Below are 13,095 nucleotides of genomic sequence, written 5' to 3'. Positions count from 1 at the left end.
CCACCAGCGTACCGTGAATACAGGTAGCAATTCAGGGTGTCCACTAGCAGAACACTGAACTTGGGACGGTTGTATTAGCGTTTGAAGGTCGGGACGTTGACAAATAGTATAGGCTGTGCGTGACTCACCATACGGGCCGAATCAACCAGCCTGAGAAAGAAGGTTGCTCGGTGTGTTGGTGTTGGCTTGCATTTCGCTCCCAGTGTCGGGGTACGCAAGCGTTTTGAATCCAGTGACAAGAATGCTGGCTGTCTCTGCCTATACCGTATCCGGTCGATTGTTTGATGACAGAATAGCCAGTTAGAGCAAGATATTGATTCCCCACTCCTTGCCACTGCAGCTTAGGGGGCGACCGGGTTTGGTGCTTGCCACGTTCCCGCTCCCAGCCAGGTACGTGTGACACATCAGCGAACCATCTGCCATCATTAGAAAATCAGGGTCGATTTCCGATAGGCTAACGTCATCTTACTATGGGCTAGAGCTAGAACTGAAAAGGAAATGCTACTTCCCATGACCCCGCCAAGAACCTTGGCGTACGCCCACAACAACCAGTAAAAAGCGAGGGGAAACAACAGTTTCGCTTGCCAAAGGATGCATGCAAGGTAACCGCACCACCCTCATTTAGCCTCGCCGATGTCGACGCAGCTTAGTTCAGCTCTGGTCACTACCCTTGTTGCATTGAACCGGGGCCCAGTCCCCAAAATTTCAAAGTAACCATCAACGCACAGCCATCATATTCTTTCTACAACTACATCAACTCGAATTCCGAACAGACGCGGTTCCTGCCTGCTCGTCAATCCTCGCCTTCCTTTGTTATGAACATATTCACAAACGTCGCGCTTGACTTAATTCGTTTGACTACATCTCTCTCGCCCAAGCGATTCTTGATCTTGCGATGCACTCCAAGTGCCAGGGCCGTCGCCGCTTTGCATTCTCAGCCACCATCAGTGAAAATGGAACCGAGACCAGAGTGATAGATTCGAGTGATTCATCAGACACCACTTCAATAAGGAATGCATCTCGTCAACAAACACAAGGTTCTGCCAAGGATGAGATCACAGTTACTCCAGGCGATGGACACGTCACTTCTAAACGGCTCAAGAGAACGTACCACTCTCCAAGTCGTGATCCGCGACCACAAGTTGTCACGAATGGGAAGTTTGCTGCATCGAGTAATGGAAGTGTCAAAGGCGTCACCATAGGATATTGGAAAGACTCAGAGGCTCCTACAGTGGATCTTAAACATGCCGTCATTGGTTTTATCGATGTTCGCAAACGATTACGGACCCGTATTCAGCCGACCACATTATCTGGAGAAAATGTATCAGATGAATACCCCATGCCACCAGGATCTGGTGGAGGTTGGGTAGCGTTCGACAAGATTGTGTTTTTGGATCATCTTGTGGGCTTAGACAAGTCACAGGTCCAGGAGTATGTCAAGATTCGCGCTGAAGCAATTGGCACATACGAGCTTGAGGGAGAGAGAGCTGCTGCTAAGAAGGCTGTCGTTAAAGAAGCAGTCCGTCGAGCCAATCTCAACTCCACTACCGAGCACGGCACAAATCTGCAACCTCAGGTTGCTTATGGTGTTGATCTTCCCGAACACTTGCAACAGAATCACGATGCCAAAAGGAGGAGGACGAGCGGAGGGTTTACGCCAGTCAACCCTCCTCCCTCAAATAGCTCTGTTGTTGAACATACTCCCATTCAGCCAGCCCCCGGTGGCCCGCAGCCTCTGCGACATACCGTCAATCCCCTACCCGGCTCAAGACCTACTCGAATTCTTGTTGGGCACTGGGCAAAGTCCAACTCGCCGGACCCTCGGGATCGCCATGCCGTATACGGAATCCTGGGACAGAATGACATGTTCCGCGTCAAGCTGGTACGAGAGACGCGCGACGGACGTTTCGTTGAAGGGAATTTCCCAGCTGGGGCTGGTGCACTCTGGATTGCATACGAGGAAGTTGCCTTTGAGCCGCACTTGAAGAACCTGACACGAGACGATATCAAGGAATATTGCCGTGTTCGACAGTATCAGATAGATATGGGAGAGAAAGAAGGGGAGCGAACCTCCAACGAGACCAAAGCTGTAATCGAAGCAAAGGCAAGGGTTGCGGGAGCGAACCCCAAAGCAGCTGCTCCCTTGTCTGTTGCACCCGCCCTACCCCGTCTCCCAGGTGATTATGGCGAAGAACCTGACCAGACAGGGCGAATAGGATATGACGGGCATGAGCTGCGTCAGAGTCGCCGCGTTGAGGCTGCCAGAGCCGAAGCACGCCAGGCATACATAGATATCGACACTCCTTCTCAGCCTGCGGCAGCCCCTCGCCAAAGCACGGGCAGGACATCGCTAAACAACAATGCGATCGAAAGAACATCTGCTCTAGCGGAGCGCGCGATTGCACGCGTCGAACTCGCTCAGGAACGCGCTGATAAGTGCGCAGCGAACCGTGAACGTGCAGCGGCCGCGGCCGCCCAAGCCGCCCAAGCTGCTGCTGCGAATATCCCTGGCATAGCTGTTAACGGGCGGCAACAATTACACGAGCGGGACGAAATGCAACGACTTGATAAGGTCTGGGCACGCCAGGAAAGCCTTCGCCTCAGAACGAATGCCGAAGACGCGAAGATGTACGCCGGGGTGAAGTATGAACGCAAGACGCAAGGCTCATTTACTGGGAAACTCGTTTCGCAAGGCACCATTGTCAATATTGACGGCGAGGACTACATTGAGTACCGTGTTCTCGCCAAGCCGTCGTTCTTTTAGAACGCCGATTTAGGCGCATCAGTACTGGGATGCACACTTCATCTCTGACGAAGTGAGGGCTTGGAAGCCGAAACAAAGCTCGATACATCACCAACTCACATTGTCTTGGTATTTGACGCGCGCGGACCGGCCGTCCATAAACAAACCAGCCCAGCGAGCCACATGGTCTGGCCAGGCTTGTTGTCGAACTCGCAGGACGAGCGCGGTGTCAAACGCACATTGTATGTCCATCGTGACTAGTGTAACGACCTTGTTGCGTGCAAACGCTTCCTCGATGTCGTGGATGAGGGCGGCCACCAGGTCTGTCGCCGACCCCTTATGGAGCGCTTCGGCCTGCTGAGGGCAGGACGCTGAAGTGAACAGCTGCCCAGGCCAGACGGCGTGCGGTCAGCCGTTTTAGTCCCTTACAGAGACAAGAGGATAGAGAGACGGGTCGCCAGGCTCGAGGCGACGTGAGATCACGGCGTCCGGGTTTGGTGACCATGGCTATCTCTGCTTCTTTGAACGGTCTCGGATGGTGGCCTATGTTGAGGCATCGCTCGAACAAGCGGCGGACATGTGTCCCGATGACGTGCCACACGGCTCTGAGAAGATTGACCGTGATGTTGTCTGATCCTGGAGAAGTATTGCCTGTGTGCATGGTGGCACCGCAGGAAATTCACCAGAGGCTTGTTGATTGTAGTACTCAGTCCATAATTTCGAGAAGGGAACGAGGCTCAATCGAAAGCTTGGTGGTTCGGTTCTGGGTTCCGGATGGGGGCGAAAAGGTTGTATCCAAAAGATCATGGTCCTTAGCTGGTCTTGCATCATTAGCACACTGCCGTTGTCGGGCAGAACAATTGATGCCGTATCAAGGCTAGCACTGAATATTGTCACTCCGGGTATTGTGAAGAACGTTTTGAGCGCGGTCTCGCGTGCGGGGAAGCGGCACCACTGGCGCAAACCAGGGATCGCCCATCAAAGCGAGCCATCCTGGAAACCGCGTCGTAGCCGAGCCCCGCGCGCTCAGTCGGACTAATGCACTGTGCAATGCACGGCAACGCATCTTGTCCCGCTGTGGGTCTGGTGCTGAACCGTCAGTGCTTGGGAGAAAACGTCTTGCGAGCCCTTTGCAGGAGGGGCATCTACGCATGCCTGGTATCTTGAGAAGGACAGCGTCATGTTGACCAGTTCTACTTGTCTACGTCGTGCAAATGTACTTGCTACGAGAGAGAAATTAACGCAGCATGTGACGTGTTTAGTATCCATTATCTTGTTGCAACCCGCTGCCTCTTCACTGGGCCGGCCGTTCTTTCATTAATCTCCTCTCCATTGCCATCATCTTGCTCCATTTCGCTTGAATCATCGTGTCCCCTGGCATTCTTGGAACGTTCTTTGCCTTGCCTGGTGGGGAATGCGCAGCCTTGTTTACTGAGCGTTTTGGTCAACGCAGTGATGGCTTGCATTCCTGGAAAGTCCTTCGCCGTGTAAACAGTAAAGACTTCGCTCTTTATCTCAGCTAAAACCGGAAAACGCTTCGACCCCCCTCACGCTTTAGCTCAACCCTGGCCAATCGAAATAAGAGGCAAAATTTTCCCGTAGCTCCGACAGATAAGTCCGGGAAGCAGAAAAAGCAACCCTGCTTTTCATGTTCATCCTTGCCAAAAAAGGAGCGCTGGCTGTATTACCCAGGAGCTGGTGACGCCTCCGTTCGTCCCCAGGTACGATCGAGGCATCGCATTTTCCGGACTCGTCGCGAATGAGACAGAGCATTGCATAGCGTGAACAGTGTAAAATATTGTTTATCTCGTCCTTGGTAAGGTTTGGGGCGTCAACAAGGAGGTCGACGATTGGAGTTGGATCGACGGGTCTCCTGTCCCTTTTCCCCCAACCACATGCTCGAGCGGCAGTTGGTTGCTGCCGTATTCGAAGAGTGTAAGTCTCCACACCTGAGATACGTTCAATGCCCATTTCACTGCCGTCTGCTTCACATGAGGTGCGGATATCAGGTGTTGGCATGAGACCAGGCCTCGATTCAGTTGGAAATGCCATCGAAAGATGCCCCTGCGTGTGATTCTTCATATGCCAATGAGATGGATGGGACTGTTGGCCATCCCAATGATCAGCAGAACAATTGAAGTGCAGGGTCGAAGGAGGCGGAGGATACCGAATATGCGAAATAGGGCCTGTCGCTTTGCTCGATCGTTCAGGGCGGAGTTGCTGTGGTGGTGGGAGGTGACAGTTTTCAGATACTGCAGCGACCAAACCTGCTGAAAAAATGCTGTTTGTTGTCAGACGTCTTGGAGATGAGCTGGGCCCCGAGGGCAATATGTGTCAGGGACGCTCCCCGCTGCTTTGCCGTCGGATATAAATATGGACTGCACGCGGTCTTGGTGGCTGCAACGCGGGATGCGACCGGTTCTGAAGAGCAGACAGGCGATGAAGGGATTGAATGGGAGATTTCGTGGTGAATAGCCAGGTTGGTCTGTAAGCCTAGATTAAAAATCGTCAACTCGACAGCTTACGGATGAGGATCTCGACAACCAAACTGGACAGGTAGTATAGATAGTAAGCTGCAGTCAAATGAGTAAAATAATGAGTAACATCTAGTCGAGCAACACGGATATCAAGGCGATGATAGACGGCAAGAGAAGCATGAGTTATGAGGTTGTGACCGGTTGGTTGGGGCTACTCATTAATTGACGTTGCCTGGTAAGTCTGGCCAACCCGCATGTCAGGAATGGAGTCCGGACATAAGACCAAGCAGTAGTTGTACGTGAGTCGTAGCGCAGCCAGTTGGTCACATCTAGAAGTGGAGTCCATCACACAAAGCCTTGGCCAGCTCAGCTACAGAGTCTTCAATTAGGTATTCCAGAAGGTAGGTCGCAAAAAAATACGCATAGTTGACCTGCACTCCGTTCCCTACAACCAGGGGGTTCACGATCCAGACTGAGGTAGATAGTAGGTTGATTTGTCTGCCACCACCTATCACGGTGGGGTTTATGATACCGCCACCATAACCATATTCTCTGGCTACAACGCCTTTTTTGTGATCGACTTGGTTGGCATCGTCGGCCATTCGGTTGGCATCATTGATGATGCGATTGACAAAAGCGTTGATCGAGGTTGTATTTGTACCCATCGGGGGCACAACCTCAGTGAAATGGTAGGTACGAGTCATGATTTGGTTATTCGATACAGGTGACGGGCTGGAAATGTGATCTGATTGAGATAAAGAACATAGGGTGCAGGACATATGGGTTGAGGGAGCTCTCTAACGGTTATGGATCGGCTGGCTCACTTCAAACTAGACTCTGCATTGTGAATACTTTGAGTTAATCCGTGACGTTGTAGACTACGTGGCAACGCTGTTTGAGTATACTAGCTGCAGAGATGTAAACGATGAGAGCAAGCTATTCTGTAAACTTCACCTCATCTTCAAAGCCTTTCCGATCTAGTGCGTGAGGTTGCTCCCTGGGATGACTCGAGTGGCTGAGTGCATTGTTGACAAGATCCTACAGCAATGCCAGGACCGTTTCATTGGCAACTATTGTCAATATCCCATTCTGGCCACCTCGAGGCAAGTCCGAGCCTTTTGGTCCAGATAGAAAGTCAGCAAGTCTTTCGAACACACCTTGATGAATTGTTAAGGGGCTGGATGGCACCCTCTGGTTGGCCTTGTCGATCTTGGCTAGTCTGTTTTTGCGATCCGTCCAATATTTGACTTTCAATGAGCTAGGAGAATGGGTTTGGCGCTTGCCAAGCTGCTATTAGCTCTGAGTCGAATGCAAGGTACATGTGACACATCAGCGAACCATCTGCCACCATTATAAAATCAGGATCGATAACGGCAGAGCTTCAGTGGCTGTCCCCCACTCTTCCTCCATAGATCTACCAGCTCGCCCTCTTTCGCGCCAAACCCCAGTCTATCCTCTGCGTCATCCAACGTCGCTCACTCAGAAATGCACACTGACGCTGGATCCTCGGTGGACCAAATGTCTAACTCCGGGCCGTCTTGCGTAGAAGAAACGGATCCCCTTGTAAGGCTGTCTGAGCCATGCGGGCCAGTGAGGTATTCTTCGTCTCTATCATGTTCCAGAGTTCCCATGAGGCGCAGCGACAGAACAAGCAAGTTTTGCAAGTGGGCTGCGATGTGTATTTCCAATGGAAAGAGAGTGGAGGAGTCATGGTCTTGGTTATCGCCAGTATCAATATCAGAAGCTGCCTTGACATCGTCTGCGAACCAGGCGCCAGAGTCTACGCGTTTTTGATCCTTTTTGTTTCTTTGAACCCTCTCAGACGGCTCTGGTGGGATCCCGCCGGACTTCAAAGATGATGTTGGTTTCGCCTCAAGACTGTTCTCAACCACCAAGAAGCATAATGGACAATATGAAGGCGACATAGTGTCGATAAGTGAACTTTGGTGTTTCAAATACTCCGTGGACTCATCGTCGGATAACGGCTTATCCGAATGATGTATCAGGCGCATGTGCTGGTCAAGGTCGTTCTTAGAAGAGAAAGCGTACGGAATATTCCTGCCATCCTCAACGTGGTCGCCGCAAACCCAGATCATAGCGCCATGGAGAGACTGGGGCCAGGCCATAGAGTGATTCGATCGCATATGCTCAAGCCACTGTTTCCGAGACGAGAAGCTAGGACGAGACTCCCCACACGTTTCAGAAAGACATGGAAATGGCTTGAGATCACGCTTGTAGTGAAGCCTTGATTTATAAGTGTCATTAGCACATGATAATTATCCAATCGGCTGACAAATTACCGTCCGATATTTGACCGTCTATTGTTCCTCACAACAGATTGATCGAGAAGCTTATGACACCATTCGCGTTGGACCTGGGATTCACCAGCCTCAAATTTGGGTGGTTTAGGCTCATACAATTGGCCATCGCTTTCATAAATAGACAAGGTTCTGTTCGACTGAGACCTCTTAATGTGCTCGTCGTTAAAACTCCTACGTAGGAGTTCAGTGTCGAGTGACGAACGTGGTTTTAGTTGTGAGTTTGGGCTTTCCTCTTGTGTCGTGTTCTGAATATGGTCAAGCTCTACAGTTCTGGATCTTGAAATAACCGAGGTATTTCTAACGGCTTCGTCCTCAATCTTCGGCCTCGTATGAGCTTCACCGCCTTGAGCTTGCTTCGAAGATTTGGAGCATGGTTTGCCGTTTATATAGGCACTGTACTCTAATCTTGCGTACCTGTCAGTGAGCGTGTTACATATGGGCTCGCGTAGACTTTCAGGCGCATTTGGGTACAGTGTTTCAAGAGATGTCAGAATGAGCTCCTCAAGATTTTCCAGGTGTCGCTTTGAAGTTGCAAAAGCCCGAGCTAGAGTGAGTGCGTATGACCTGGATGGTTGTTTGATAGTTATTGCAAGCTTATTGAGACTTTTCATTGTGTCCTTGACTCCAGTCAGAGCCACACTCGCGTCTGACTGGAAATCCAGTGAAAGCTCGGATTTCGTGTTCGAGACTAAATCGAAGACTATGAGATCTCAGTCAGCCACAGTTGGACAAGCTTTAATTGGTGACCAAAGACGATTACAAACCAGTGACCAAATTCTGTCGCAACAATTCTAATAGGCGGATCATTACATCCTGGATGGATTCGTGGTTTCGGAGCTGGTTGTCAAGGGACGAGTCAGGTTCGTTGAAAATACACAAGAATGACGTCAAGGTAGTAAAGGCATCACGATATTCAACTGTTTGAGAAGTTATTTCTTGCTGATTGCAAAAATCGGCATCGATGATCTGTTCAAACAGATCACTGCAGTCTGTAGCCAGGAATCGTATAGGCTGATCAGGTACTGCTCCAAGTTAGTGCCGGAAGAATTGTCACCAGGAGATGCTCGCCTCTGTTCTCGGCCATTTCCTGCCAATTGCTACTCATTGCAATGTACCTATAATGATGACAATTATTACAACATAGAAGGGCAAAGCGAGTGATGAGAGGGTAGTCATGCAGAAAACCCCGCATCTCATAGCCTGATGCAAGTTCACGTGAGCAGGGGCCACGTTCTGCTGGGCGCCTGAGTCTCAGAGCCTTCAATCACGTTTTTGGCTAGCGTGGTTGATAAGCGAGCCGACCACTTTCCTCAACTTTTTTAAACTACAACTCAAAAGCTCAAGCTTTAGTTTGAAAAGGGCGACTTTCGCTGCCTAAACTCCTCCCCTGATGACTTGAGAACATCCTCACAAGTCCTTGCATTATGACCGCCTTTGTCGCATACACCACAGCGCCGACTGCTCGGTCGCTCTGACCTCCCTCGACCACCACTTCTTGATGATTCGGCCACTACCTGCGTATCAACATCCATCTGATCAATTACTTGCAATGCTCTCTGTTCAGTTATAGTGCCTCCTTTCTGTAGTCTAGTCCTTTTTGCCATACGGTGCCGGCTCAGTAACTCATTTGCATCTCGAAGATTGCGAAGCTCAGCCCTCAATAGGGTAACCTCATGCACAACTGCCTTTGTGGCCTTAGTAGCTGACTTAAAAGCTTCAACAATAGACTCTGAGGGGCTACTATGATGTTTTCTGATTGATAGTAATGATATAAGGTAAGGGCTTTTTGGTCGGCTCGCTCATCAACCACGTCACTTGATTAGGAGATGAGGAATAACGTACGTGAGACTCTGTGCCGTCGACGTCCGCCATCGTATTGCGGAGCGTGGAATCTTTTGATCACATCCTTGAGAAAAGTGCCGTGTACTCCCAAATATTTAACTTCCTTAGGTAATGTATCCCTCCTTGCTATTTACTGCGCCATGAACTCACTGTATATGGTTTGGTCAATGTCCTTCTCGAGAGTATCGTAGAACTTATTTTTGAACCCATCGTTGTGAAAGAAGGACAGCCGAGAATCCTTCGTCGCCGTCGATATCGTGAGCGGTGGGGATCCAACAAGCAATATCTCTATTGATCTGGCAAGTATAAGTTTTCATCGCTGGCTGCATCTTCCGTAACAGTCTTCCTGTAGGTACCCATTTTGGTTGGCTAGTACAGGCTCCTTTCGAGCGAAAGATCCTCGTCAGATATGCAAGTCTGTTGAGACAAAGAGCCCCGCGAAAGTGCAGATGTTTGGTGTCAGAAACAGGGCGCTTCAGGACGGAATGAGCGTTGTTGTTCTCTGCCCAATATCTGGCCTTCAATTCGATAACGCAACTATAAGATCTGTCAAGCCCTAAGCGCCAGTCGCCTCTCATTGTTCGTCCTCCACATACGAGTCGCCCGTCGAACACTCTTCCATGGAAAATAGCTCATATCCAGGCTACGCGGATACCCTTGGCAAGAGAATGTCAGGGGTCGATTCTATGTGAAGTTGATGCTGCTGAGTCTGACTTCACGAAGCGTTACCCTATGACGATCAAGAAAGTTCGCCAACTCATCGCTCGTGCAGCCTACCGAACTGAGAGTAAGACTGTTCAGCTTCGGAATATATATGCTTGAGGAAGTTTCACCAAATCGAGAAGAGGCGTCTCGCTTCTCGAACTTGAGCGTTAGACGTATCAATTCCGGGAACGATTGGATGGAGTGAACAAGATGTTTTTCCCAGGCCCAAGCGTGACCCGATTCAGGAAGATCAGAGTCAAGGACAAGGTATAAGCGGCCAAGATTTATGATAGGGGCTGGCAAGTAAGGAAGCATATCAGGGCTGACTCGACTGGTATTCTTCATCAAGGGTCTCAATCTTGAGTTTGCTGGCAACCGCGGCAGAGAGAACATAGAGCGTAACAGACGGACGCAACGCTCGAAGCTGACTCGAACGTCAGCAAACGCTGAGGCACAATTTTGATGTTCTCCTCAATACGATCCAGGCCCCACGGCCGGTTGTTGTCGTCGAATACAATCTTTTTACACCGAGTGAGTTTCGACATGGCCTTTAAATAGATGTCATGAGGTCTCTCTAGTCTCACCACTATTCGCTATAGGCGCTTTCGTTTAGACCTTTTAAATGGTCAGCCTATGTCGACGTATTGTCGGAGGGAGGTTTGGTCGTTTGAAGGTCGCACAAGGGTAATAGATGGTACCTCAATAACAATTGCCTTGGATGACTTCTGCTTGTGCCATGTAAGACAAGACTGAGGACAGCTTGTGCCAACGGATAACATGATAACTTGGATAGACAAGTAAAAAAGATTGATGAGAAAGAGGGATTTTATTAGACTGGGCATCGGTACCTATCCCTTATAACGGCCGAAAAATGAGGTCGGAGCGCTTCGATGTAAAAACCGGTGCTTGGGCTAGTTAATCGGGGTCGAACGGGGACAGCGGCTCCGGCGCCCGCCGGGGGCAACCAAACCCCGCTCATATTTCATCTTTAGCCTTATGAGACACAGATTCTTCATGTCAAAAATAAGGAATTCAGGTGCACTGTGATCCACAAACCATAAATTTGAAAATTTTCAGCATAAGCGAAGGACGGAGGAGCGAGCTAGGTATAAATGTTACATTGGCGTGCATAGTCGCACAGGTGACCGTGGCTGGTGAGTGGCGTCGGGTTTTAAGGCGTTGTCATGTCTCCTCCACTAAAAGTTTCGGCCCATGGAGCTCATACCCTGCGAGTAGCATTATGAGAATAGCCATTGCCGGCTACACTGGAGGCAAACCACTAATCGCTATCTCTTTCTGCTATCCCTCATTCTCCCCTTTTCAAGTTCATAGCCAAATGATTGAGGGCGGCTGCTATGTATGGATATGCTACTAAATAAATATCAAGGGATCACACTGGACAGTCGGTTAAGAGGAAATACACACCACAACCCACGACACTGCATATAGTATCATTGTCAGGTGCATAATGCCCACGAACTACTACGACGGCCATTTTCGGTACCGACAACGGTCGAGAAACTCTTGGTTAAAAAAAACTGCCGAATCTCGCCTCTTCTTCTGTGCAGAGCTGGATGCACTGTTCTGCTTTGCATCCTACGAGACACCTCGTTTTCTGCTTCCTTGATTTGCGACCGCGTGATCACGTATCTTTAACGCCGATATTGGCCCTAAGACTACCTATTTGGATAATTCTATGTATGCACAGGAAAAACTAGAGATTCCACTTACCTCAGGCTATCGAAGAACACTGATGACTCAATCTCCTTCTCCCATTCCCAGTCTCCGTCTGTTGCAATTGCTCATCTTTTCCAGCGAAAGCTGATCTGTCGAGCAGTGTGACGTCGCCGTGGTCCAGCTATGTGTTTACGCTTGGACGATACGGTGGATGTCTTTCGGCACGCTCTTTCAGTCATATAGCGAAGATCAGGATGCGGTTCAATCTCATCGATTGCTTTAAGTAAACGACGAAGATCATGGTCGGGAAGTGTTTCTAGGAGCGATAAGACATGTTGTTGATCTGCCGCCGCCGCAGCATATGCCGCAATGGCATTGGCGCCCCCGTGCTCGTAGATTTTTGCATCTGGTGAGTTTGGATCAAGGTTTTCACGACGAGCCTTATTGATGACGCTCTGTAACCGATACGGTGTGACGTCTCGTTTGGCGTTGAGAGAGCGACGGAAATTTTCGTGAAGTCGGATCCGAGTAACGTGCGAATCTTCAAGAGGTATAGAAAGGAGACCTTCAGCAAGCGCCTCGCGAACCAATTCCGGATGCTGTTTGACAGCATCTGCAATGCCGAGGTTCTGACCGTTTACGGTGTATCGTTGAGGTCCATCGTGATGCGTTGAAACTGACAGCGAACAGATCATAAATAACGTGCATGATAACCGAGTGCTCCACTGCCTTGTATACCTTAAAATCCGGTTTTTAAGAGCTTATAAAAAGCTTATATTAAGTTAAAACTAGCTATAACTTTGATAGCTTATTTTTGAGTTTTAAGATAAGCTACATTATTTTTTTCATATATAAAATAAATCTCTGTGTAGCTAGTGTTTAAAAAATCTATCTACACTGTATAAATAACATTTTAACCTTTGGATGTTTTTTTAAAGAATATTCAAAAAAGTCTATTCAATAACTTTCACTATACTATTAGTAGAAATATTTTCTCTTGATTTTTAACTATTTTATTTAAAGTAGTGAAGTCTTATAGGGTAGGTGATTTTTAGTTATACAGTGCAGTGGAGCACTCGCTTATCATGCACGTTAATCAAATTAGATGGGCTAAGGGGGAGAATCCGGCGCGTGGCACTTTTTTGGTTGAAGATTGCGTCAATTGCCACATTCTAACATAAAAGCCTCATTGCAGTATGAGTCTTCGCAAGCTACTGCTTCACTGTTAAGAATGTGGCAAAAAGAAAGAACCACAGCCAATCCTGACCCTGGTTAAGGGTCACAGTGAGGTAGACTGGTAAATCGTATCTGTGACATGGGAACCCTCAGT

General features: G+C 49.1%; 4 protein-coding genes across 4 annotated transcripts; 1 reads left to right on the top strand and 3 right to left on the bottom strand.

Annotated features, from left to right (window-relative positions):
- Positions 1-895: 895 nt before the first annotated feature.
- FMAN_14183 (uncharacterized protein) lies at positions 896-2,764 on the top strand (the record flags this gene model as incomplete). The annotated part of the gene is made up of 1 exon (XM_041825575.1): positions 896-2,764. One exon carries the CDS (start codon positions 896-898, stop codon positions 2,762-2,764), a length of 1,869 nt encoding a protein of 622 aa, XP_041690942.1.
- An 87-nt stretch (positions 2,765-2,851) lies between these two features.
- Positions 2,852-3,404, bottom strand: FMAN_16253 (uncharacterized protein; the record flags this gene model as incomplete). The annotated part of the gene is made up of 2 exons (XM_041825574.1): positions 2,852-3,114; positions 3,173-3,404. 2 exons carry the CDS (start codon positions 3,402-3,404, stop codon positions 2,852-2,854), a joined length of 495 nt encoding a protein of 164 aa, XP_041690941.1.
- Positions 3,405-6,695: 3,291 nt separating this feature from the next.
- On the bottom strand, positions 6,696-8,152 carry FMAN_14184 (uncharacterized protein; the record flags this gene model as incomplete). The annotated part of the gene is made up of 2 exons (XM_041825573.1): positions 6,696-7,464; positions 7,521-8,152. The coding sequence occupies 2 exons, from the start codon at positions 8,150-8,152 to the stop codon at positions 6,696-6,698; spliced, it is 1,401 nt and encodes a 466-aa protein (XP_041690940.1).
- Positions 8,153-11,890: 3,738 nt separating this feature from the next.
- On the bottom strand, positions 11,891-12,460 carry FMAN_14185 (uncharacterized protein; the record flags this gene model as incomplete). The annotated part of the gene is made up of 1 exon (XM_041825572.1): positions 11,891-12,460. One exon carries the CDS (start codon positions 12,458-12,460, stop codon positions 11,891-11,893), a length of 570 nt encoding a protein of 189 aa, XP_041690939.1.
- Positions 12,461-13,095: the final 635 nt, after the last annotated feature.

The sequence above is a fragment of the Fusarium mangiferae genome, assembly GCF_900044065.1.
Source record: "Fusarium mangiferae strain MRC7560 genome assembly, contig: FMAN_scaffold022, whole genome shotgun sequence".
Classification (NCBI taxonomy): domain Eukaryota; kingdom Fungi; phylum Ascomycota; class Sordariomycetes; order Hypocreales; family Nectriaceae; genus Fusarium; species Fusarium mangiferae.
Note: the sequence above shows the minus strand (reverse complement) of the source record. Positions and strands in the feature narration are given on the sequence as shown.